The sequence below is a fragment of the Silurus aristotelis genome, assembly GCF_946808225.1.
Source record: "Silurus aristotelis genome assembly, chromosome: 28".
NCBI classification, from domain to species: Eukaryota; Metazoa; Chordata; class Actinopteri; order Siluriformes; family Siluridae; genus Silurus; species Silurus aristotelis.
The window spans coordinates 460894-488478 of record NC_139601.1 but is presented as its reverse complement, the minus strand read 5'-3'; the positions used below and the strand labels follow the sequence as shown (position 1 = coordinate 488478).

Here is a 27585-nt window from a genome sequence, read left to right as displayed (position 1 = left end):
CGCAGGGAAAGGAGAAGTGGAGGAGAAGTGGAGGAGAAGGAGAGGAGGAAGACGTCTACAGAGACAGCAGGGAAAGGAGAAGTGGAGGAGAGTGAAGGTTCAGGTTGGTACTTTAAATGTTGGTACAATGACTGGTTAAGGGAGAGAGGGAGCTGATATGATGGAGAGGAGAAAGGTAGAGATGTTGTGTGTTCAGGAGACCAAGTGGAAAGGGAGTAAGATCAGGAACATTGGAGGTGTTTAAACTGTTCTATCGTGGTGTGGATGGAAAGAGAAATGGTGTAGGGGGATTCTGAAGGAAGAGTACAGTAAGAGTGTAGTGGAGGTGAAGAGAGTTTCTGACAGGGTGATGATCGTGAAGCTGGAAGTTGAAGGGGTGATGATAAATGTCATCAGTGTTTATGCTCCACAAGTGGGTTGTGAGATGGAGGAGAAGGAAACATTCTGGAGTGAATTAGATGAAGTGGTAGAAGGTGAAGCTAGGAATGAAAGATTGGTTATTGAGGCAGATTTCAATGGGCATGTAGGTTAAGGGAACAGAGGTAATGAGGAGGTGATGGTGATGGGTATGTATGGTCTTAAGGAGAGGAATGTGGAATTGTGATTTGTAGTGAGAGTTTTGAGGAGAAGAGCGTGGAGAGAAGGAGGTACAGGCTGGAGAGAAGGGGAATGAAAGTCAGTAGGAGTAAGACAGAGTACATGTGTGATAGCAGGAGTGATTTGTGATAGAAGAGTATCTGTAAGAGGGGAAAGAGAAAGTTTATAGGTGAAACCTGGTGAAACCTGAGATGGTTTAGAGACTGTGACATTGAGTAAAAGACAGGAGCTGAAGATGTTGAGATGTTCATTGGGAGTTACGACGATGGACAGGATTAGAAATGAGTTTATTAGAGGGACAGCGCATGTAGGACGTTTTGAAGACAAGGTGATGGAAGTGAGATTGAGATGGTTTGGACATGTGCAGAGGAGGGACATGGGGTATATCAGTAGGAGAATGCTGAGGATGGAGACACCAGGAAGGAGGAAAAGAGGAAGATCAAGGAGGAGGTTTATGGATGTGGTGAGGAAAGACATGCAGGTAGTTGGTGTGAAAGAGGCAGATGTAGAGGACAGGGGGGTACGGAGACTGATGATCTGCTGCGGTGACATTGTGGCTGATATTAATGACAGCTTGGCACACTCTGGGCATTCTCTCAATCAGCCTCATGAGATCGTCACTTGGAATAGCTTTCCAACTATTTCGAGGAGTTCCCAGAGGTGCTAAATGTTTGTTGCTTTTCCTTCACACTGTAGTCCAACAAATACCAAACCTCTCACCTGGATAAATATATATATATATATATAATTTATAGGAGAAAACATTTTTAGAGAAATCTTTGAATTTGAATTTCTGAATTAATTGAGTATATATGCAGTATCTCATAAGTGAGTACACCCCTCACATTTCAGCAATCATTTTAGTATAATTTTCTCAAGGGACAATACTATAGAAATTGAACTTGGATATATTTTAGAGTAGTAAATGTGCAGCTTGTATAGCAGTACAGATTTACTCTCCTCTGTACTGATACTGTGTATGAAACGTGTCTCCTGTGTCTCCTGTCTCCTAATCATGAGCTTTGTCTTGCTCCACCTCTCTCCACCCTCTGCCCCCTAACGGCTTCCTCTGTCATTACAACTGACCAAAAGAATAACAGAAGTATGTGAGTGGTGCAGGTCTCTGCCCCTGAGCCTTTAGCCTGTGTGGCTGAACATCTGTTAACCGACTAATCATGGAGGATGATGATGTGTCTGATAACTGGGAGGACGCTGCAGAAAGCGGAGTGAGACACTTTTTTTTTATTAGATAAATGTTTACAAGACTGTTGACTGTGTGATTGAGCTGCTCTCAGGCCTCACTGCTAACTCTCACACTAGCATCTGCTGCTTAGCCGACTAGCCTAGCTTTCCTGCTGTTCAGCCACTAATCGTTGTAAAATACGACTCGTATTACCTCAGAAGTGTTTTATTTGCGTAGCTGGATTTTTTTCGTGTCTTTAATTAACACCAGGTTGTGCTTTTTTTGTGTTAAATCGTGTTAATGAGAATAATGCCGCTGCCAGTTTGAGCTAACATTGTACCTGGGAGTCCCAGGGTCCTAAAGGGAGTTGATTTGTGTTCTTTCTGCAGGAAATCGAGAGGCGCCTCGAAGCGAAGCTGAAGATCACTCAGAGATCCGAGTAAGGAACTGTTCCACACATCACCTGATTCAGATCACAGAATTATTCCATTCAGGAATAAAAGGGACTGGTTTTTGAGTGTTTTTGAATGACACCTATCCCTATTTAAGTTAGTGGTGAGTCGTTCTTTCTGAGCGAGTCTTTAATGTGACTCAGAAGAACGAGTCATCTGAAAGAGTGATTCGTTAATTTTCACCTGCACGCGCATGCGCACAGCATCTTTGTAAATCAAAATCTCTGTAGGTCATGTACAGGAAACAGAATTGAGAAGATCATCTCCCGACTCTTCTAGTCCGAGTCGTTCTTTTATTACGTGACTTCCATAATTATTGTAACAATTATGTGAAGATTCGGACCAAAAAATCCGATCTATTGCACTGCATAGCCTCTGTGGGAGTCACGTGACAAAAGAACTAAAGACATGGACCAGACGATATCAGAGGTGAAGCTCCTCAATCTGTTTATCATCATTTGTCCTTAGCTGATTTGTCATAATTTCATTATTGGAACTGTAGTCAGAGTTGGTGTATGTAGTCGTGTTGCTTATTAACATTTTTATTTTATTTCTGATCAAAGGAAGGAAATGAACTCAAAAAAGATTCGTTCATTTTGATGGACGAGATTCAAAGAACTGTCACTAAAATGATCTGATCATCACTAATTTAAGTGAGTGTGTGTGTGAGTGTGTGTGTGAGTGAGTGAGTGAGTGTGTGTGTGTGTGTGTGTGTGTGTGTGTGTGTGTGTGTTTTGACATGAATCGTATCTGAGTCTTTGTGTCGTATCAGGAGTGTCCCCGTGAAGACGGCCGTGGTGATTCAGGATGAGTCCCTGCCCGCAGCTCCGCCTCCTCAGATCCGTATCCTGAAGCGTCCTCCCAGTAACGGTGTTCTGAGTGCGCAGGGTCTGAGCACGCGGCCCGCTCAGCAGCCCAAATCTCTAAAACAGAGAGAGGCAGAGTATGCCGAGGCCAGGAGGAGGATTCTGGGAAGCGCCAGCGCTGAAGAACCTGCCCGGGAACGAGAAGAGTCGGACAGGTGTGTTTAATGATAATTAATTCTTGGAAAGGTCTATGATTAAATTTACAGTACGTGTCAGCGCACGTGTCCCGTATATCCCACTCACATCCTGTAGATCTTACAGACGTCGCACAGACGCCACAGGAATGTGTGTAAGGAGAAATGTGTGTGTAATGTCCAATCGGATCTCCAGAACGCGTATGTCCTGCACATGGAAACAATCTGGACAGGGCAAATGTCTAGAGTAGCACAGAGTGATGATGTTCTCGTACATACGTGCTGAAGGATATGAAGGTAGAGCAGCTTTTATAATAACTCTTTGATGTTAGTATGATTATTTTCTCCTTCTGTCCTCAGATCCATGTTGGAGTCTCTGCAGTCGAACAGTAACGTCATACGGCAGCCGCGGGGGCCGGATGGTACCGCAGGGTTCCGCCTCAGCAGATAGAGAGACGGCTAGAGACGAGCTCTGAGGACGTATAAAAGCGAGAGTCTGTTCGGTCGAGTGCTCTCGGCCCTCCCCTCCTCCCAGTGTGAGCGAGCGAGGGAGGGCGTGGCGACCGTGTGATCACTGTGAGTCTCTTAGTAACGCTCGCTGAGACCCAGGCAGGAATCCCTGCAGTGCTCCAGTACGGTCCACAGCGCCCTTATCGACTTCCCCTAACGACCTGGCGCAGCATAGCATCAACGCTAACTCGCCAGTTGACTAGCGTGCTAATTACCTAGCGTGCAGATCCATCAGAGGCTGGGAAATTCACCGAGCCAATCAGAAGTTCTATTTTTTTAAATCTGCGGTCGTTTGTTTATCGTTTTTACAACACGATTCGCCGTTTTCTAAAAAGGCCGCAGTTTTTTCAGCTCCCAGTGATTTCACCGTGAGAGCGTTGAGAATCGGCTGAGCTGATGGAGGGACTCACCGAGGGGAGGTGGACAAGGGCGCAGGAACCAACACTCTTCTGAGCTCCTTCTTTAGAAGACTTTAGGAGAAAAACCGTTTGACTCGTGCCCTGATCATGAAGTTTCTCCAAAGATGAAAGAATGGCCATAAAGAACTCTGTGTGTGTGTGTGTGTGTGTGTGTGTGTGTGTGTTTGTTTGTTTTCCCTTTGTTTTATCAGAGAATAATGTTTACCCTCTGCCTCAGACACTCAGCTTTGACTAGATTTTGACTTTGTGTGCAGATCAACACCTGCTTCTGTCCACACCAACTTCCAGAGGCTCCTTCACTTCCCTTTAACAGCCCAAGCGCTCCAAACACCGCACACACGAAGTGTGTGTGTGTGTGTGTGTGTGTGTGTGTGTGTGTGTGTGTGTGTTTCCACTCTGCGCTGAAGAGAAAGTATTTTTCTACCGTCATCTTGCTGTTTTTTTTTTTATTATTTTTAATTTTTTTTGTTTAAAGCGCTGAGAAGTTCAGACCTGCTGTACAGGTTCAGACTCTAAATCCACATCTAATCCCTCCTTAGCGATATTCAGACCACATACACACCCATGTTTACCATCATGCTGTCTGGATAAATATAAAATTATCTTCTCCTCCACCCCAATTGTTCTTCTCTTTCTCCTCTGTCGTTGCGTGTTTTAAAATGTTCCGATCCCATGAATGCTTTTAGTGTTTCTGATCTCTTAGGAGCTTCTGAGGAGCATTATGAGATGCACGGATATATTCTTAAAAAAAAACACAGACATAAATGTGTTTCCCTGTAACTAAATACACGACCAGACCAAATCAGGAACCCGTCCAGGTTCTCCTGGAGGACAGGATTCTGCTGTAGAAGTGAACTGAGGAGCCCGATACAGAAGAGATGATGTGGCTGGTCTCGGTCACATGACTGAGAGGATCATTGCTTCACTGGACCTTGTTATTTGGGACAGTGTGTTATTTGTGTGTGAACTTTACTGTTACGGTGTGACTTGATGATCGTGTGATTTCTGCTTCTTGTCTGAGCTCGTGCTCCTCCATCTCCACAAATAAACTCTATTCTGGAGTAGTAACATTTTCTAGCTCGTTATTTTCTCTTAACATCCATATTCAACACTTCCTACATATTCACACGCTCTTCAGCTGGAAGTATGTGCCCCTTAACCATAAGTTCTCCAAGCTGTCAGAAGCACACTGGTGTATCTTCATGATGTAATAATCTAATTTTGACAAACACTGCTTCAGCATGACAATGCTCCTGTACGCAAACCTCAGCTCCATGGAGTATAAAAACTGGGTGTGAAGGTTGGAGTGAAAGAGCTTCAGTGTTCTACACAAAGCCCTGATCATCTCATCCCCAAAGAATAGCATTCACTGGACCAGGAGTCCTGTTACCTCCTTCAGTATCAGAGTCTGATCTTCACAGCTGCAGCCCCAAAAGCTCATAGAGAATATTCCCAGAGGAACAGAGCGGATAATAAAGCTGTATTGAGCAGGGCTTCAGTTTTGTGTTTTAATTGTATTATATCATTGTAGGTTTCATCTGAGAAACGAACAAACACAGAGCTTCTAAACAGCCAGTGTGTGAAACACAGGCGCGAGTGGAAAACTGATCATTTATGTGTAATAAAAAGATACAAATACTAATAATATTTGAGACTTTCTCTAATCTATATAACAAATCAAATCAAATGTCACATACATACAGAGTATTATGTAGTGAACTGCTTTTTATGACTGGGAAAAGTAATTATAAATAGAATATAAAAATCAAGTATCAAAGTATAGCTATAAGGTACAAATGGGGATATTATTATTATGTTTATTAGAATTAGGCACAGACAGATAGATAGATAGATAGATAGATAGATAGATAGATAGATAGATAGATAGATAGATAGATAGATAGATAGATAGATAGATAGATAGATAGATAGATAGATAGATAGATAGATAGATAGATAGATAGATAGATAGATAGATAGATAGATAGATAGATAGATAGATAGATAGATAGATAGATAGATAGATAGATAGATAGATAGTCAGTCCTATTTTGCCTTTATGATTCCCTCCACTCTTCTGGGAAGATGTTCGACAGTGAAACTTTTGGCCATATATTGTGATCATTCGCAGTTAGGCAGAGAGAAGTCAGGCTCCATCTCAAACAGAAAAGAAGTGCACTACATAGGGACGGTTTTATAACCACAGTGTATAGAAACACAGGGAGCCTACTCAGATAGTACGGATATATTTAAGACAATTCCGGGACTTTTATTTTGCATTTTCCTTAGTTACACCGGAAGTTTCCCGTCGGACTTCCTAGCTTGTTGCTCAGGTGAGCTGACGGAAAAGTTGGGGAGAGGGGGAGAGAGAGAGATGGCGGATGACACGTACGAGTCGATTCTGTGCGTTAAACCGGAGGTTCACGTCTACCGGATTCCCCCGCGCGCCTCTAATCGGGGATACCGGTGAGTCCCTCGATAACTTTTATTAACCATTAGCAAACCCCCCCCCCCCCCCCCCCGGACCGGGGGCTCGCGCTTTCTTACTGGGCTCTGAGTTGGGAGATCAAACATATGCTAATTAATCCGCTCACAACTCGCACTGATTGGTCAGTCTCTTACGGCGAATAAATATAAATATAGATATAAAAGCCAGATTTGCATAATGTAGCGCGACTGTCATTTTTCTGGAGTTGTGCTAGCCTGCTGCTAATCACCGCTTTATTTGCTTATGTATTTACTTTCTAACTATTTGTACCATAACCGCGCAAAATGAGGCCCTTGAAATATTTTTCATCGCTTTTATATTGAGTGCTGAGAAAAGTGTTTCGTTTGGAACGTAGCATTTATATTATAAAAGTTATTTCTCTCTGAGGCGAAACCAGGAACTGACGCTTAATGGCACGAGACCTGACGGAGTGCAGTGACCCGGATGTGCGTGTGTGCGCGCGCGTGTTTATTAGAAACTAATATTTTTAATGTTAATTATTAACACACACAATGACAAGGAGGAAAACAGAACAATGCAGGAAATTATAAACAGTATTTAATAAAAAATAAAGAATCCATTCATTATATCACCAAGACACAATTAAATACACACAACTGGAGGAGTGGATTTATACAGCAGTTTGTGACTCTGGAGCTGGAAATAAACTGCTGTATGTCAGAATCCTAGTGTGGGTTAATATCATCACTGTAAACTGTTGGACGGCTCTGAACAGCATTAAACCCAATTATTTATATGAATGCAAAGTCACGTTGTGCTGCTTTAATGTGATGTGTGTGTTACACAGTGCTGCTGACTGGAAGCTGGACGAGCCGGCATGGACGGGCCGCATGAAGATCACGGCAAAGGCCAAAACAGCATACATCAAACTGGAGGACAGGAACACAGGTGTGTGTGTGTGTGTGTTATTGGGGTTTCTAATATGTCTGTTTGCAGATCAATGGTCTGCCCAGGCACTGACTCTCTCTCTCTGTGTGTGTGTGTGTGTGTGTGTGTGTGTGTGTGTGTGTGTGTGTGTACAGGTGAGCTGTTTGCGCAGGCTCCAGTAGATCAGTACCCCGGGGCATCAATAGAAGCAGTCACAGATTCCAGTCGCTATTTTGTGATCAAGATTGAAGATGGGAACGGTAATAAAACCATTATTAATTATGGTCTGTGTGTGTGTGTGTGTGTGTGTGTGTGTGTGTGTGTGTGTGTGTGAACATCTCCCTGTGCTTTTTTCCTTTCAGGGATTGTTAAGTGTTAACCAGTGTGTTCCTGATACAGAGTACTGAATGTGTGTGTGTGTGTGTGTGTGTGTGTGTGTGTGTGTGTGTGTGTGTGTGTGTGTGTGTGTTTTTCAGGGAGGCATGCGTTTATTGGGCTCGGCTTTGCGGACCGTGGAGACTCGTTTGACTTTAACGTGGCACTGCAGGATCATTTCAAGTGAGTCCAGTGCTAAAAAAAAACCCTACCCACACTTTCATCCTCGTGTCTGATCACATGTTCATCCACACGAGCCAATCAGAGTGGAGGTGGGCCGAGTTTCCATGAACTGTGAGATACTAGTACTGAGTTTACACTTCACCTCAGTATCAGATTATTGAAATGAATGTAAACTGATGAAGTGGATTATATCCACATTCTCCTCACTGTCAGGTTTCCTCTTCTCCCTGTGAGGTGTGTCGGAGATGACATAGCCATGTCCAGCTGTGACAGGTGTTTTTAAAGCCAGGTTGTGTGATTTCCCCCTCTCTGTGTGTTTCTCAGGTGGGTGAAACAGGAAGGGGAACTGGCTCAACAGGAAGCCAATCAGAGCACAGCTCCTAAACTGGACCTCGGATTTAAAGAGGGACAGACCATCAAGATCAGCATCGGGGTGAGAGAGAGAAGAAAAGAGGAATAAAATAAGAACTGAGTGCTGATAATGAAGCTATTCTCTAAACTTAATCTAGAAAAGTTCTTTAAAATCTCTTCGACCAGAGATCTGAGAGACTCAAAGCTCAAATTCCACATCACACAGGACTGTTACATGGTTATTACACTGTTATAAACACGGCTGTTACATGGTTATTACACTGTTATAAACACGGCTGTTACATGGTTATTACACTGTGTTAAGCACGGCCGTTACATGGTTATTACACTGTTATAAACACGGCCGTTACATGGTTATTACACTGTTATAAACACGGCTGTTACATGGTTATTACACTATTATAAACACGGCCGTTACATGGTTATTACACTGTTATAAACACGGCCGTTACATGGTTATTACACTGTTAAGCACGGCCGTTACATGGTTATTACACTGTTATAAACACGGCCGTTACATGGTTATTACACTGTTATAAACACGGCCGTTACATGGTTATTACACTTAAGCACGGCCGTTACATGGTTATTACACTGTTATAAACACGGCCGTTACATGGTTATTACACTGTTATAAACACGGCCGTTACATGGTTATTACACTGTTATAAGCACGGCCGTTACATGGTTATTACACTGTTATAAGCACGGCCGTTACATGGTTATTACACTGTTATAAACACGGCCGTTACATGGTTATTACACTGTTATAAGCACGGCCGTTACATGTTTATTACACTGTTTTAAGCACGGCCGTTACATGGTTTACACTGTGTTAAGCACGGCCGTTACATGGTTATTACGCTGTGTTAAGCACGGCCGTTACATGGTTATTACGCTGTGTTAAGCACGGCCGTTACATGGTTATTACGCTGTGTTAAGCACGGCCGTTACATGGTTATTACGCTGTGTTAAGCACGGCCGTTACATGGTTATTACGCTGTGTTAAGCACGGCCGTTACATGGTTATTACGCTGTGTTAAGCACGGCCGTTACATGGTGATTACGCTGTGTTAAGCACGGCCGTTACATGGTGATTACGCTGTGTTAAGCACGGCCGTTACATGGTGATTACGCTGTGTTAAGCACGGCCGTTACATGGTGATTACGCTGTGTTAAGCACGGCCGTTACATGGTGATTACGCTGTGTTAAGCACGGCCGTTACATGGTGATTACGCTGTGTTAAGCACGGCCGTTACATGGTGATTACGCTGTGTTAAGCACGGCCGTTACATGGTGATTACGCTGTTATAAACACGGCCGTTACATGGTGATTACGCTGTTATAAACACGGCCGTTACATGGTGATTACGCTGTTATAAACACGGCCGTTACATGGTGATTACGCTGTTATAAACACGGCCGTTACATGGTGATTACGCTGTTATAAACACGGCCGTTACATGGTGATTACGCTGTTATAAACACGGCCGTTACATGGTGATTACGCTGTTATAAACACGGCCGTTACATGGTGATTACGCTGTTATAAACACGGCCGTTACATGGTGATTACGCTGTTATAAACACGGCCGTTACATGGTGATCACGCTGTTATAAACACGGCCGTTACATGGTTATCACGCTGTTATAAACATGGCTGTTACATGGTTATGAACAGGATTGAATCATCAGTTTGCTTCCTCTGTTTTAGAACATAAAGAAGAAGGACCCAGCAGGTGTTAAATCTCGTCCCATTGGTGCTGGGGGTCTGCTCCCACCTCCTCCTGGTGGGAAAAGTGGTGGAGTCATGTCTCCTCCTCCTGACTCTGCCCACCAGACCACTGCACCCACTGCACCCACTCAACAGAGTACAGGTAAAGTGTAGAAAGGAGAAGCAGCAGACACGAGTCACATGAGGCTCCTGATTGGCGTGAAAGAAGTCATTCAGCTGCTTTTAGCTCTCAGTGGATAAAACTGAAAAACTTCTATCTGTACCGTCATAGTGATTTCATCTCTCTCTCTCTCTCATCTCTTAATCATCTCTCATCTCGCTCTCACTCTCATCTCACTCTCATCTCGCTTTCACTCTCATCTCTCTCACTCTCATCTCTCTCTCTCTCATCTCTCTTTCATCTCTCTCTCATCTCTCTCTCTCTCATCTCACTCTCTCTCTCTCTCTCTCTCTCTCTCTCTCTCTCTCTCTCTCTCTCTCTGCAGGGTTGTTGCTGGATTTGGGAGCGCAGGCTCCTCAGACTCAGCTATCTCAGGATCTGTGGGGGGATTTCACTGCTGCTGGATCAGGGTCAGTATCAGTACCATGGGGTGAGGTGGTACGGGTTTTTCTCTCGCTGATGCTGAGATATTTAGAAATCGGGGCAGTCGAAGGCTGATATATGATTCCGATTTTATTGATTGATTTGTTTTCTTTTTACTAGGGATGCACTGAATATTCGGCCACCGAAAAGTTTCGGCTGAAAATGGCCCAAAAGTGCATTTTCGGTTTTCGGCCGAAAGACTTTGATCACCGAAAAAACAATTTGTTTGTGATGACGCAAACAGAACCCACGGCCTGCACGTGCTTGTCTGCGTGGACGTATTTCAGTATATCTGAGAAAGACCCACGGATAGCAGTTTGCAAAACATGTAATGCAGAAATTTCAAGATGGGGTGCGTCTGCAAAGACTTTCTCCACGTCGGGTTTAATTTATCACCTGAAATCCAAACATCCGATGCTGAATACGAGAGAAACACGGCACAGAAAAGCAGAACCCCTCCGAGCATGTGCACTCCGTCTGTGGTGGACGTTTCTGAAAAGGCAGGAAGTTTCCCAGTGATAGTGTTGTGTTGTATCTTTAAGCAGTGGCACTTGTTCTAAATGCACTTTGTTTTTATGAAAGAACATATTTAATTGTACAACCTTTCAGCAGGCCAGAGGGCCGGTACATTATTATTTAATGTACACGAGTGCATTTAAGTTACACATTTAAGTTAGATTTTAAATTAATTTTATCCTGTGCATTGTTGCAATGTGCTATAAATAAATATTTTCATAATTTGTAATTGATTTATTCTTTGAAACAAAAATTGAAATGCCTCGATTTTAGTAAGTTTAGTACACAGTCATAGACATAAATGTAACGGTAATAATAATTGGCATCATTTCTTTCGGTGTTTCGGTTTCCGGCCTTGCTTTACTCTTTTTCGGTTTTCGTTTTCGGCCAAGAATTTTCATTTCGGTGCATCCCTACTTTTTACCCCTTTACCCCTACCAGTTAATAACATGTGAAACAGAAACGTTACTTATATTCAAGATTTACTGCACAACACAACCCCCTCCTCTCTCTCCCTCTCTCTCTCTCTCACTCTCTCCCTCTCTCTCCCTCTCTCTCTCTCTCACTCTCTCCCTCTCTCTCCCTCTCTCTCTCTCTCTCTCTCTCTCTCTCTGCAGCACGACTCAGGAAGCTGTAAAACCAGGATGGGTGCAGTTTTGATTGTGTGATGGGCATGTACATGTGTGTTTGTGTGAGGGCAGGAAGACACACACTCTCTCTCTCTTTCACACACACACACACACACACACACACACACACACAAGGAAGGACACACCCAGTTTGCCCTCAGAAAGGAAGATGAAAAGCAGAATTGAAAACACTGAACGAAATCTGAGACGTCGCTCACTCTCTTTTTACACACACACACACACACACACACACACACACACACACACACACAGGACACACTCGAGATGAGTTGTGTCACATGCAGAAATGTGTATGTTTTGAGCTCACTGAGATCAGAGCCTGGATCCACATTCCACTTTTTTATTTTATTTTGAAAAGTATTTTGAAGTGTTTGTTTGTTTGTTGTTTGGCAGGCAGTGGGATCTGCTTTTATCTTTCACTTTCTCTTTTCCTTCATTAATCATGTCGTTTACTTTTTCACATTTTTACTCGGAGCGATTCGTTTTACAAGCGAGGCGATGTGATGGGTCCTCATGACCTTCAGGTGACCTTTGTCTTGTGGTGTTTTACATGTTGCTTCTCCCCCCCACGTGTGTCTGCAGAATGTTTTTGGTTTAATAAACTCTCTGATCTGAATCCTTTTATTTTGGACCCATGAAGGAAGCAGTGAAATGTTTTGTGGAATCTTTCCCACACAGTGGAGTCGATCAGGACATGCTCTCACTCCGGGATGTTTTAGCGTGATGCTAAATCGGAGGCTATAAATGCTAATTTCATGCTAGCCTCACAACACAAGGCCGCTGGGGTGAAGCTCGAACCGGCTTTATAGTGTTACTTTCCTTCTAAAATAAAAACAATACACACATTTTATAATGCTCTTCTGGAATAGTTTTCTCTACTATAGCGTTTAATCTCCTCCCAAGTGCCTTAAACACGTGTATAAAATGTAAAGCTACACTTGTATTTGTAAATAAAATCTTTTTCTCTCTCTTTTCTGTCACTTGTGTCATGTTATCGATCTTCTAGCTGTTCCAGACAGAAGGTCCAGAAGGTGAACTCTGATATGCGTGGTCGTGGTCACGTGTCCGTCCTCACTTCCTCAGTAGGAGGAGTTAATGCAGGATGTGAGGACGGACAGGGTGCAGATTTCACTGCAGGACGGCGCGTATCAGAGTAATAATCTACATAACTAGCAATAAAATCATTCATTTATTCATTTCATCCAGTCTGAAGTGACGTAGCTGCTGGAAACAGGGTTTTAAATAATAAACACCAAAAAGAGTCAAAAATTCAATCACAACCAGATATTAATGGACCTCCATCTCCTCCCTCTCTTCATATCTCCTCCATCCCCTCCTTCTCATCCCTCCTTCTATCTCCCTTCTCTCCTTTCTTTTCTCCATCCCCTCCTTCTCATCCCTCCTTTTATCTCCTTTCTCTCCTTTCTTTTCTCCATCCCCTCCTTCTCATCCCTCTTTTTATCTCCTTTCTTTTCTCCATCCCCTCCTTCTCATCCCTCCTTTTATCTCCTTTCTCTCCTTTCTTTCCTCCATCTCCTCAATAAATTAGACTTTTTTAAACTTAAAGTATTTCATTACTATTTTCTGGGTGATGGAGGATGGGTGGTGTATGAACATCCACCCTCTGAATAATGGCGTCTGTCAACTGCCATGAATGTAAATGTACCTCCAGACCAGACTCTGTTTGTGCTCTGCTCAAGGAAAGTCATGTTCTGGTCTGGAGGTACATTTACATTCATGGCAGTTGACAGACGCCTTTATTCAGAGCGACTTACAGTTGGTATAAAGAGTAGTGGTGGGTTCTGAACTCATGACCTTCTGATCAGAAGTCCAACATCTTACCCACTGATCTACCCCTTCCGAGTTACTCTAAAGTACCTCAACACTCACAAAACCACAACGGACTAACCATCATCACACACTGTGCCACATTCTTACATTTATGTTCAATAATAAAACACTTCCATTGTTCAGCACATCCTCAGATTAATCCCGACCTCCAATCACATTCCAGACTCCCAGTCACGTCACACACGTGTTAAATCCCCTCGTGTTTATTTACAGCTTCACGTCAGTCGATTTCATTCCTTATGCTTTTAAAGTGTACAATCGTCCTACAGTAACACACTGCTTCTCACTGCCATTCCCCTCATGTTCATACACCACCCATCCTCCATCACCCAGAAAACAGTAATAAATACTTCAAGTTAAAAAAAAGTATAATTTATTGAGGAGATGGAGGAAAGACCAGACTCTGTGTGCGCTCTGCTCAAGGAAAGTCATGTTCTGGGCTGGGCTCAGGGTCTCACTGCTGCTCGCTCCTCATCCGCCTCATCCACCTACTCCAGCTCCAGTCTCCTGAATGGGGTTGCATTCTTCTGCTTGGTTCTCCAGTAAACATTGTTAAAGCACTAGCTGCACTGCACTGTGGTTCTCCAGATGCCCTGAAGGAGGAGGTGACATTGAGGGTCTTTACCACATTGTCCCAGGCATTTACCTTCTCAGAGCATAACTGCTGGTTTAACATATCAGAGACGTGTTCAGTGGGGACCTCTGTGTGTGTGTGTGTGTGTGTGTGTGTGTGTGTGTGTGTGTGTGTGTGTGTGTGTGTGTGTGTGTGTGTGTGTGTGTGTGTGTGAGAGAGACTGTCTCCATGGTGCACTCTGTTGTGTGCTGATCTGATGGCTGTTCTGCAGCAGGATCTGGAACGTATCTCATTCGAGGGTTAGTGGAAATTTCTTTTACATGTTTTTTACACTTGTGAGAACTTGTGTTTTTTATAGCGAGTGTGTGTCACCTAGTTCTCTAGTGGATCAGTGATGAGTTAGAATCAGTGTGATCCACTGCACAAACGTTCTCCAGGAATATTTGGGTTTTAACTGTACTGCCGGTTTCCTTGTGTAATCATTTTTATGAGGTCTGAAGTGATGGATATTAAAGAGCTTGTAGGAAACACTCAGAGCCTCACTGACCCTCCTGCATGTTCACATTTCTGTACAACAACCTGCTCTTTTATGCTGAAGTCTCCTGTTTCTTATTGTTTATCACTTCCTGAATAGAGGTGAATAATCCATTCTCTCAGGAAGAGTATTTAAAGAAAGTGAATGTTTTAAACATTAAAAATCTTTCAGCTTTATTTGAATTCTTTCTATTTTATAAACCTGTTTTATTGTTTTGCGTGTGGTGATCACGTGTTAGTATAGTGTTCATTATTTGCAGTTAAACTTCATCTACACAGCGGCTTTTAATAGAAGAAATGAATAAAATGATTGTGAAAGCAATGTAGTGAAGAATGTCCAGTACACACACTGCTTTATCATCTACTACATCATCAAGATGAGAACCTTCTCAGTAGGGAAGTGAAAATATGAAGTGCAAAGTCTGAGCTGAACAATGAATAGCTTCACTGTTTGACCAAAAGTTTGTGGACACCTGACCGTAAGATTGCTATGTGCTTTTTGAACATCCCATTTCACATTATGGGAAGATGTTCCTCTAGATGTTATGAAGATTTGTGCTCATTCAGCCAAAAGGGTGTTAGTAAAGTCAGGTTCTGATGTAGTTGAGGTGAGGAGGCCTGGGGTGCCGTCAGCGTTCACATTCATCTCAAACGTGTTTAATAGAGTTGAGGTCAGAGGTCAGGAGATTTCTACACACTTCCAGCCCATGGAAAGCAGATCTTAATGGAGCTGGCTTTGTGTACAGGAGCATTGACATGCTGGAACAGGTTTTGGGTCTTGTTAATGACTGAGAAAAGACTCCAGAAGTCTCGGTGAAAAGCAGTGGATTTTGGCCGTGATGATGATGGTCATAAAGTCATAAAGAATATGATAATTATTCTAACACGTTTGTTATAATTCTTACATCACTAAACATTTATAAATATGTGACTGAATATAAAGGTTTTTTGGACGAATCAAACAAATCAAGAATCGACATTTAGTCAATGAGTCTTATTCGTCTAAACAACTCCGTTCATAAGAATCGATTGAGTGAGTCGATTCGTAGCGGACACCGGGATTTAATGAGCCCTGGTGTTTATAGTAAATCTCAGTCCCACCCCGGGAAATCACCACCCCCACCACTCACTCCGTCCACACCGCGGCCTGCTACGGACAACTGCTCCTCTTTCCATCTCCCAGTCCGCGGCGGAGACCCGGGACGCGTGTGTGGTGTCTGTTTCCTGGACGTGTTTAAAAGTTGGAGGCTGCAGCCGGAAGTGAGTTTCCATCTACTTTCACTTTTGCCCCCCTGCACCCCCCTCTTACCCCAGCCTTGGTGTTCAGAGCACGCGCGCGTCACTGCACGTGGATTTGTTTGAAATATCGGTCCTGACGTCACCGTGCAGCCGTTAAAACCGTTACACTTCAAACGCTTGCGTCACGCCCGCTTCCGGTTCAGTGCGTGAAAGCGGTGAAGTCTGCTAGCAGCTCGGCTAGCATCTTAGCCGCGACACACACGAGTTCCGAATGATCGTTCCGCTATATCCAAGCAGCTGGTCACAGAGGAACACTGAGGGAATGATCTCTTCACCATTTGTGTGTTATTGTTTTGTCTGAGAGTCACAAACTGATTCCCGCTTACTCACTGCTATATTTACATGTATTTATCTCTATAATATTTTAAGTATTTTATAAGTTGTTTTCCAACAATAATAAAAAGGATTCTCATAATGAGATCTTTAAGCAGTAATGAGAAGTGTATTATTATAAGTTGAGAAAGTGGAACTATATAACAATAGATTCGTGCTTCTGTTGTGCAGTATGCTGGTGTTACAGATGTGCCTGTCCACTAGAGGGCAGTAAAGCTAGAGTAGTGCAGTCAGTGCTATTGAACATCACATTGTGCATTAATATCCAGCCTTCACTACACACTCACACTACACACTCTCACTACACACTCTCTACACACTACACACTCTCTACACACTACACACTCACACTCTAACTACACACTCAAACTACACACTCTCACTACACACTCAAACTACACACTCTCACTACACACTCACACTACACACTCACACTTCACACTCTCACTACACACTCACACTACACACTCTCACTACACACACACTACACACTCAAACTACACACTCTCACTACACACTCACACTACACACTCTCACTACACACTCTCTACACACTACACACTCACACTAACTACACACTCTCACTACACACTCTCACTACACACTCACACTACACACTCACACTTCACACTCTCACTACACACTCACACTACACACTCTCACTACACACACACTACACACTCAAACTACACACTCACACTACACACTCACACTACACACTCACACCACAAACTACACACTCTCTACACACTACACACTCTCACTACACACTCACACTACACACTCTCACTACACACTCAAACTACACACTCAAACTACACACTCTCACTACACACTCTCACTACACACTCACACTACACACTCTCACTACACACACACTACACACTCAAACTACACACTCTCACTACACACTCTCACTACACACACACTACACACTCAAACTACACACTCTCACTACACACTCACACTACACACTCAAACTACACACTCTCACTACACACTCACACTACACACTCACACTACACACTCACACTTCACACTCTCACCACAAACTACACACTCTCACTGCACACTATACACTCTCACTACACACTATACACTCTCACTACATACTATAGACTCTCACTACACACTACACATTCTCACTACAAACTACACACTATCAATAGAAATTACACACTTTCACTACACACTCAATACACACTATCACTTTCACTCCACACTCTCACCAAAAACTACAAACTGCACACTCTCACTACAAACTACAAACTCTTAATACAAATTACACACTCACTACGCACTCTCACTACACACTATACACTCTCACCACAAACTACACACTCTCACTGCACACTATACACTCTCACTACACACTATACACTCTCACTACAAACTACAAACTACACACTCTCACTACACACTATAACTTTTACTACACACTATACACTCTAACTACAAACTACACACTATCAATACAAATTACACACTCTCAATACAAATTACACTCTCACTACACACTCTCACTACACACTCACACCACAAACTACACACTCACTATACACTCACACTACAAACTACACACTCTCACTACAAACTACACACTCTCACTACACACTCTCACTACAAACTGCACACTCTCACTACACACTACACACCTTAGACTCACTACACACTCTCAGTACACACTCTCACTACACACTCTCACTACACACTTTTACTACACACTACACACCTTAGACTCACTACACACTCTCACTACACACTCCTCCCTGGGGTTTTGTTGATCTGTCTGTGTCCATGGTAACATAGTGAGCATGTTAGTGTGTCTGTTAGTTTCATTGTGTTCATCGCATACAGACAGGCGTTAAAACACACACACACACACACACACACACACACACACACACACACACACACACACACACACACACACACACACAAACTGGCAAAGACAGAAGGTGGGGGAAAGAATGACAGACAACGAGAGAGATATAAAAGAAAGAAAGGGTGAGAAAGAGAAGACAGGGAAAGAGAAGACAGGGAGAGAGGGAGAGAGAGAGAGAGAGAGAGAGAGAGAGAGAGAGAGAGAGGGAAAGTGAGAGAGAGAGAGAGAGAGAGCGAGAGAGAGGGAGAGAGAGAGGGAAAGTGAGAGAGAGAGAGAGAGAGGGAGGGAGGGAGAGAGAGAGAGAGAGAGAGAGAGAGAGAGAGGGAGGGAAAGTGAGAGAGAGAGAGAGAGAGAGAGAGAGAGGGAAAGTGAGAGAGAGAGAGAGGGAGAAAGAGAGAGAGAGAGGGAAAGTGAGAGAGAGAGAGAGAGAGAGAGAGAGAGAGAGAGAGAGAGAGAGAGAGAGATGGAGGAAAAGTGAGAGAGAGAGAGAGAGAGAGAGAGAGAGAGAGAGAGAGAGAGAGAGAGAGAGAGAGAGGGAGGGAGGGAGGGAGGGAAAGTGAGAGAGAGAGAGGGAGGGAGGGAGGGAAAGTGTAATAGAGAGAGAGGGAGGGAGGGAGTGAAAGTGTGAGAGAGAGAGAGAGAGAGAGAGAGAGAGAGAGAGAGGGATGGAGGGAAAGTGAGAGAGAGAGAGAGAGAGAGAGAGAGAGAGAGAGAGAGAGGGAGGGAGGGAGGGAGGGAGGGAGGGAAGGAAAGTGAGAGAGAGAGAGGGAGGGAGGGAGGGAAAGTGTAAGAGAGAGAGAGGGAGGGAGGGAGGGAAAGTGTGAGAGAGTGAGAGAGAGAGAGAGAGAGAGAGAGAGAGAGAGAGAGAGAGAGAGAGAGAGAGAGAGAGAGAGAGATCTCAGTAAGATGTGGAAAATGTTTACTGATTTACAAACAAATAAATAAATGGTACAAAAAAATCAAGTAAAAATGTAAACTGTAGCAGAATTATGTTATGTTTTAAACATATTGCCAGTGTGTGTATGTGTGTGTGGGGGCCACTGTGTGTGTATATGTGTGTGCGCTTGCCGTGTGCCTGTGTGTGTGCGCTTGTGTGTGTGTGTGTGTGTGTGTGTGTGTGTGTGTGTGTGTGTGTGTGTGTGTGTGTGTAGGATGGGGAGGTGCGGTGTGTAAATCCTTCTTCTAATCTCTTTTCGCACAGACACACACGCGGACACACACACACACACACGCGGACACACACACACACACACGCGGACACACACACGCGCGCGGACACCTGTGAGACAGAGCAGTGTGCGCGCTCCTCCGCCGCCCCTGAAGAAAACAACTACTAGAAATATTAATGTTCATGTCGGTTCTCGGTCTCGGTTTGTGATCATCGACCCGCCGCGGAGTTTTGATAAACCGGATCGCCCTTAAAAGCCGCACGCAGGCGCGCACACGAGCTCATGAGCGCGCCGGGGAGCCCACGCGCGGACTCCAGACTGGAGCAGGTGATCCAGGTAACATTACAGACTAATGAGATGTTCCAGAGCCATACTGCTCTCTCTTCTCCGGTTCTCTCAGGGGTCCATACACCACACTGCACTACAGAATACACCACATCCCATCTTCTCCTCTCTGGGGTGATGGGGGTCTGTGGGAAAGGAGTTCAGAAGGTCCTCTGGTCCATCTTATTAAAATATACCTCGTTTGTAGGGATGGTAAGATTCAGCGATTCGCATTGATGCAAGTTCTGTGATGCATCGATTAAAAAAGTGTGAATGGTCACAATTTGCCAATAGAATCGTGATGCATCGTTTTTAACATATTTAAGTTGATAAAACCGATTTATTGATATAGAATTATTAGTAGATTCACTATGCTTTTATTATTTAGGAGGTAAACAATATTTTGTGACTAAAGTTTTCTATGTAGATTGATTTCTGTTCGTTTCTCGCACCGCTGCTGCTACATGAATATGACGTATCACAACACTACAGAGAGTCACATAGAATACAGATTTACATGGCAGAGGTAGAGCTGTGTCTTCCTGCATACAGTACAGGAAAAGGCCTGTTTGTGAAAGGGCCATGTGTTAGAAGTCAGAAGGCACTTAAATTAATTAATTTGTTGTCTGTCTGAATAAATAAATAAAAGTAAACTATCTGTAACATACTGAATTGCTGAACAATCGATTTTTTCGATTGAATCTGTTTGCTTTGAATCACATTGTGTTAAATCATATAGAAATCAGAATTTGCATCGTAATAGAATCGTATCACATCACATTGGTAGATGCTTCCTATGTATCTTTACTGTATCGTATCATTGGCTAGGCATCGAGAGCGAATCAGTGATGGAGATGCACATCCCTAGTAGTTTGTGATGATGAGGATGAGCATGTTATATGATTGAACAGGTTTGTGATTGGTCGGCTAGTCAGATGGTGAAATCAGGATGTATGAGTGTGTAATTTCACTAGTAAAGTCCATGTGACTACACCCTTTACACCACAGTGTGGCCGAATTCTGTGTTCTGATTGGTCAGATGGTGTGGATTAATTCTCTGTAATGTGCAGGTTTATATTAATGCCCTTGTGGTTATACTGTGTTGTTTCCATAGTAACAGCTCATTTCATGTAGTGAAATCCACACACAATCGATGGAAGGAGTCTCCAGTGTCAGTCGTTTGTAGCTGTGATTATTCAGCATGTGATGGGTTCATATTTGAATATAACAGGGTGTGTATTATGATAATATTGAGACGCTCGGTGTGTGTGTAGCGTTTTCCCGTCCCAGCTCGCCGCACCTCTTCGTGTTCTGTTCTAAATATAAACCCCACCGCTGTGCTGCCACCTGCTCCTCACCCCACACACTCCACCCTGATCCCAGATCAGCTTCCAGACTCCTGAGGATCAGGATTAGGGTCAGGATCTGATCAGTTTAGAATAAAGTCATGCAGAAGTTAATCTTGGGTCAGAATGAAACACTGTGATGTAATACGAACAGTATTTTGTATGTAGTCACGACTTCCAACCTCCAGTTAACATCATGTCTACTGCCTGCATGATCCCCACACACTGTGTACCTAATAAACAGATTATTACTCTATTAGAACTTCAGGCCTTTCTGAGTCTGATCAAGGTGACGGCTAACTGTACTGAGATGTGCTCATGATTGTGTGTGTGTGTGTGTGATGACTTCTAGAAGTTGGAGGAGAGTGTATTATCTGAAGACAAGAGGTTGACTGTGCAAGGCTCTTCCCCCGATGCCCCGCCCACCTGCATAACGGCTCGAGAAATTGTCACCAAGAACCTGAATGAGAGAAGTAGGTATCCTGTACCAGCGCTGTCCTACTCTGTGTGTGTGTGTGTGTGTGTGTGTGTGTGTGTGTGTGTGTGTGTGTGTGTGTGTGTGAAAGAGATTATATATGATCAGTTTGGTTGGTCTTTATTCTCCCTCTCTGTGTCTCTGTCTCAGCTGCGGGCAGCATGTCCTCACTTCTGTCCCTGGAAGAGGAGAACCGAGTTCTTCAGAGTGAACTGAGTCGTGTGGAGGACCTGCTGGCACACAGCCGTGCCGACCGCGATGAGCTCGCCATCAAATACAGCGCCATCAGCGAGAGGGTCAGAGACACACACACACACACACACACACACACACACACACACACACACACACACACACACACACACACACACACACACTCGGGTAATGATTGACTGAAAAGGTGTTTTCTTAGAGGAATTTCAGTTAAACATCGTCATTTGTATTTGGCTTTTCAGCTTGGGGTTTCATTGTGTGTGTGTGTGTGTGTGTGTGTGTGTGTGTGTGTGTGTGTGTGTGTGTGTGTGTGTGTGTGTGTGTGTGTGTGTGTGTGTGAGGGGGCGGTCTGGGGCTCATTTCCTTGGTGATGTGGAATGAAATGTAGTGAAGTGGCTTATTGCCATGGCGTTTGTTGCCCCTGGAGACAGTAAACAGGGCAGTTGGGGGGTTTGGGTGAGGCCTGGTGTGGGCTTATAGCATCAGAATGCCCTAGCTTCATTACACACACACACACACACACACACACACACACACACACACACACACACACACACACACACACACACACACACACACACACACACACACACACACACACACAATACCATTCAGCAGATCTGCTACAAAACTAATCAATTAGTTCTCTGTGTATGTTTCAGTGAGCGAATGTCCTCATGTCTTAGTGTCTTTATGTCTCAGTGTTTCTGTCTCTTCATTTCTTTATTCCTGTGTGTATCTGAAAATCTGTGTTTCATAGTTTTAATGTCCTCGTGTCCTCACGTCTCACGTGCAAATAAAAAAGATTCATGATTTTCCACTTTGTGAGTCATGTTGGAGTTACTGAACACAGGGGGACAAATACACTACAGAATGAACACAAAATACACGTATATCTTATATCCAGGAAATCATCTGTAACTCTGACCATTAAGCTCTGCTGTGCACAGATCTGATCATACACTGTTGACCGCTGTCTGTTTTTAGATGTGTGTGTGTGTGTACACAGTGTGTAATTTACACATGTTGTGGGAGCAGTAAATTCCTGCAGGCTTGTCGCTGGACACTCGAGTCGTGGTCCTGAGTGTTTCCAGTAGAGTCCGGGGGTCATGTTTATCATAAGTGCAGGGCGTTACCATGGTGATGCCTCTGTCCCCCATTTAGCTGCTTTTCATCTCAGAGAATTGCGATGGGTTTTATCAAAATAAGTGTTTTTTTAAGAAGGGAATGAAAACTCTTCCTTTTAATTAAAAGTTCTTGTCTTTTTCAGGAATTATTGGGAAGCAAACTCATTGTTAAATAATGATTGTTTTCTAACACACTGAATCACTTATGTAGAGAGAAACATTTAATATCAGATTATTAAATCATAATCACACTGTTTTCTTCTACAGGAAGCCAAAAAGAGGAGTAAAAGTGGACTGATAGAATATCATATCCTTATTTATTTCTATTGCTTGACCCTGCACTCGTGTGTGTGTCTGTGTGTGTGTGTGTGTGTGTGTGTGTGTGTGTGTGTGTTTGTGTGTAGTTGGAGCAGGCTTTGCGTTTGGAGGTGGGTGTCAGTGACAGCGACTCTCCAGATTGTGTAAGTTTGTCTCAGCAGGTGGTGGAGCTGAGACAGCGTCTGGATGAAGAACAAAACGCTTACAAACGCAAACTCGCTGCTTACCAGGAGGGGCAGCAGAGACAAGCGCAACTCGTCCAGAAACTACAGGCCAAGGTCATTCATTTATTCATTCATTCATCTGTTTATTCATCCATCCATTCATCCATCCATCCATCCGTTCATTCGTTTGTTTCTCCATCCGTTCACTCCTCTGTCAGTACACAGTTTAGGTAGTGATGGAGGTGGTTGACTGTAGTGTGTTGGTGTGTGTTCAGGTTCTGCAGTATAAGAAGAAGTGCAGTGATTTGGAACAGTCTCTCCTCGACAAATCATCAGAGCAGGTGAGTGTGAGAGCAGCCTTCGTTTTTACACACTCACACACACACACACACACACACACACACACACACACACACGCACACACGCGCCCACACACACGCACACACATACACACGCGCACACGCACACGCACACGCACACACACCATACACCATACACCACACACAAACAATATTAACACTATACACACACTATACACACAACATAAATATACACTATACACACACCACAAGCACAACATACACACAACACACACACTATACACTACACACACCACACACAAACAACATAAACACTATACCCACACTATACACACAACATAAATATCATATATATACACACACCACAAGCACAACATACACACAACACACACACACACACACACACACACACCATACACTACACACACAAACAACATAAACACTATACACACACTATACACACAACATATACATACACCATACACACACAACATACACACAACATATACAAACTATACACACACACCGTTCGCACAACATACACACAACACACACACTATACACTACACACACCACACACAAACAACATAAACACTATACCCACACTATACACACAACATAAATATCATATATATACACACACCACAAGCACAACATACACACAACACACACACACACACACACACACACCATACACTACACACACAAACAACATAAACACTATACACACACTATACACACAACATATACATACACCATACACACACAACATACACACAACATATACAAACTATACACACACACCGTTCGCACAACATACACACTATACACACAACATATACATACACCACACACACACACATTTCACACAACATGCATGCTGTACACACACTGTACTCACAACATACAATACACACACCATTTGCACAACATACACACAGTGCACACACCATATACACACACATCATACAGACCCCATACACACACCATACACACACAACACACACACCATACACACACAACACACACACCATACACACACAACACACACTCCATACACACCCCATTCACAAGAGTCACTGTACACACACCTTTTTTTTACAGAGTGGGTGTGAAAAGTCATCTAATGGTCAGGATGAGCGCAGCAGTGAGCTGGAGACAGTCCTCATCCGCCTGGAGGAAGAGCAGCAGAGGTGTAAATCACACACACACACACACACACACACACACACACACACTGATAATAACAAATGGGTTTGCGTGTTGTCATGGTGAAAGGAGCAGCAGTCTGTCAGCGGTGAACGCGATGTTGCGTGAGCAGCTGGAACAGGCCGGACTGGCCAATGAAGCGCTGAGTCAGGACATCCGCAGACTGACTGCTGATTGGACCAAAGCGAGGGAGGAGCTGGAGCAGAAGGAATCTGATTGGAGGAGAGAGGAGGAGGTTAATTAATTTGTCTATTATTTTGAACCTCGTACTAAATTTTTTTAAATATATAAATACATTTAGCTATTAATTATAACATCACCAATTCACACAGCAAATATCTAACGTTTAAAATGAGAGACTTTAACAATCAGGCTGGAATTTTTTTTTATTAATGAATTAGTTTGTGTGTTTGTTTGTTTTTCTCCAGTCCTTTCATAACTACTTCAGCAGTGAACACAGTCGGCTGCTCACGCTGTGGCGGCAGGTGGTCAGTTTCCGCAGGAGTGTGTGTGAGATGAAGAGTGCCACTGAAAGGTTTGACTTCACACGCACACGCACACACACACACATACACACACACACACACACTTCTATAAGGCGTATCCTCCCTGTGTGTGTTGTCTCAGGGATCTGTCAGTGATGCGCAGTGACCTAGCTCAGGTGGCTCAGAGCGTCCAGCTGCAGTGTGTGTGTGTGTGTGTGGCGGTGCGGAGTCGTGAGGACGGCTCGGCGTTGGCTCTGGAACGCGAGGCGGCTCAGCGTCTCACACTGGAACAGCTGCTCCGAGAGAAAGAGAGCGAAATCTCAGAGAGCCAATCAGAGAGAGAGAAACTCAACAACAGGTCAGGAAATAAAACCGATAATAAAATTTCAGGATTTCTACACTGAATCATGATAAATCAGTGTGTTCCATCATCACACTCTACAAGTCATACACCACTATTAACTCTGAGGTACATGCTACATGGTTTTAGATTCATTCCCATATCAGCAAAAATGCATAAACATATCAGAAGCACCAACCATCACTTCTAATTCTTACAAGCTTAATTTCTCTTTCTAACTTATATGACAGGAAACACAGCATAGGATCAGTCTGAGGAATCATCAAGCCAGTATTGAGAAATCTCTGTTTAAATGTTGTTTAGTTGCTGTATTTAATGTGTGTGTGTGTGTGTGTTGGCAGGCTGGCGGACGCAGAGAGAGAGATGGAGAGACTCAGATCTCGAGTGGACAAGAAAGAGAGCAAGATCACATCCCTCACTCAGAGATTGCAGGTGTGTGGAGTTCACCTCTGCTTTAACCCATTTCACTGACTCCGGATTATAGGAGCTAATTCTGTGTGTGTGTGTGTGTGTGTGTGCGTGTGCGTGTGCGTGTGTGTGTGTGCAGGAGCGGAGCGAAGATGAAGAGTCTGAGCTGCACACACTCCGAGCTCACACTAACACACTTCTGGACACACTACAAGACATCGCACAGGTGACACACTTACACACTCACACACACACACACACACACACACACACACACACACACCATTAATTGACACACAAACTCAGACCCACTGAGATGCTGAGACCAGATGCTGTAGCTCCACCCATCGTGTAACCCCGCCCCCTCTGCTGTAGTTGATGATGTCAGATTCGGACTCAGGTGTGTTCAGCTCGTCAGTGGAGGCCGAATCAGAGAACAACGTTGTGTCTCTGTTGCCGTTGATGCGCAGCTCCTCCCCTCATCGATCCTCATCACCACCCAGAGCAGCGTCTCCACGGCGATCATCAGCCATTGCAGAATCTGCCCTTACATCCTTGCGCGCCATGGCAACCAGTAGACATCTGCAGCTACAGGTACACACCTGACACAAACACTTGACTTCACTTGACATACATACGCATAATACAAACTTTATTAAATATGTAAAAAAATGTACTGTTATAATTAGAGCTCGACCGATAGCTAGGTCTTCATCGCCAATATTAAAATGGTTTAATTAAAAAAAAATTTTTTTTTTTAAACACAAGCTTGTTTTCTGTCTGTCTGCAGGAGGTCAAAGGTCGCCTGCAGTCTGCGCAGTCTTCCGTCCAGCAGCTGCGCAGACAGCTGGGTGAGGCTGAGTCAGGCAGGAGGGAGGCGGAGCTACGCTTGCAGGTTATTCAGGCTGAGAGAGTTGATGCTCAGAGGGAGAGAGAGACAGCAGAGAGAGAGAGAGAACGACTCCGGCAGGACAGAGACAAACTCTACAGGTATATCGTAGATTCTCTTATATTATTGGTTCCTGTGTCAGAGATCAGCAACTAATAACCTGCACTCTTTCTCCCGCTCTCCCACTCTCTCACTCTCTCTGCAGTGAAAAGGAGTGTGTGCAGCAGTCTGTGCAGGCTTTGCAGACAAAGCTGCAGCTGCTCCAGCTGGATTGCGATAAACTGCAGCAGGCTGCGGCGTCTGCGCAGAGAGAGAAAGATCACGAACGAGTGGAGAGAGAGACGGCTGT

At 43.9% G+C, this 27585-nt stretch overlaps 3 protein-coding genes across 7 annotated transcripts in view; all 3 read left to right on the top strand.

Moving 5' to 3' along the window:
- The first annotated feature begins 1644 nt into the window (after nt 1-1644).
- Nucleotides 1645-5229, top strand: LOC310721794 (SUZ RNA-binding domain-containing-like). 2 transcript variants are annotated; one of them, XR_014532184.1, is made up of 5 exons: nt 1645-1823; nt 2170-2219; nt 3005-3253; nt 3593-4303; nt 4355-5229. XR_014532184.1 is itself a non-coding variant. In XM_083533774.1 (4 exons), exons 1-4 carry the CDS (start codon nt 1773-1775, stop codon nt 3681-3683), a joined length of 441 nt encoding a protein of 146 aa, XP_083389900.1. In that variant the 5' UTR covers nt 1645-1772; the 3' UTR covers nt 3684-5229. The 2 variants fall into 2 exon arrangements, 1 of the variants encoding a protein (XP_083389900.1); XM_083533774.1 differs by having other exon boundaries at nt 3593-5229.
- Nucleotides 5230-6464: 1235 nt separating this feature from the next.
- necap2 (NECAP endocytosis associated 2) lies at nt 6465-12932 on the top strand. 2 transcript variants are annotated; one of them, XR_014532181.1, is made up of 9 exons: nt 6465-6627; nt 7458-7558; nt 7693-7797; nt 8014-8095; nt 8420-8528; nt 10183-10345; nt 10689-10773; nt 11920-12524; nt 12729-12932. XR_014532181.1 is itself a non-coding variant. In XM_083533760.1 (8 exons), the coding sequence occupies exons 1-8, from the start codon at nt 6536-6538 to the stop codon at nt 11960-11962; spliced, it is 780 nt and encodes a 259-aa protein (XP_083389886.1). In that variant the 5' UTR covers nt 6465-6535; the 3' UTR covers nt 11963-12932. The 2 variants fall into 2 exon arrangements, 1 of the variants encoding a protein (XP_083389886.1); XM_083533760.1 differs by having other exon boundaries at nt 11920-12932.
- Nucleotides 12933-15589: 2657 nt separating this feature from the next.
- crocc (ciliary rootlet coiled-coil, rootletin) overlaps nt 15590-27585 on the top strand; it is a 22305-nt gene continuing 10309 nt past the window's right edge. Inside the window, exons 1-14 of one of the 3 annotated variants that reach the window (XR_014532178.1) lie at nt 15590-16171; nt 21620-21740; nt 21893-22038; nt 23487-23678; nt 23840-23905; nt 24989-25077; nt 25163-25328; nt 25522-25628; nt 25721-25936; nt 26281-26371; nt 26487-26573; nt 26723-26941; nt 27138-27337; nt 27442-27585. The exon at nt 27442-27585 is cut by the window's right edge and continues 39 nt beyond it. Coding sequence is in view for 2 of the 3 variants with exons in the window: in XM_083533694.1 (XP_083389820.1) it covers nt 15899-16171; nt 21620-21740; nt 21893-22038; nt 23487-23678; nt 23840-23905; nt 24989-25077; nt 25163-25328; nt 25522-25628; nt 25721-25936; nt 26281-26371; nt 26487-26573; nt 26723-26941; nt 27138-27337; nt 27442-27585 (2117 nt within the window). In the remaining variant the exon portion in view is untranslated. Of the gene's footprint in view, nt 16172-19688; nt 19934-21619; nt 21741-21892; nt 22039-23486; nt 23679-23839; nt 23906-24988; nt 25078-25162; nt 25329-25521; nt 25629-25720; nt 25937-26280; nt 26372-26486; nt 26574-26722; nt 26942-27137; nt 27338-27441 lie in introns of those variants that run through there. The other 2 variants (XM_083533694.1, XM_083533695.1) reach the window with 2 other exon arrangements.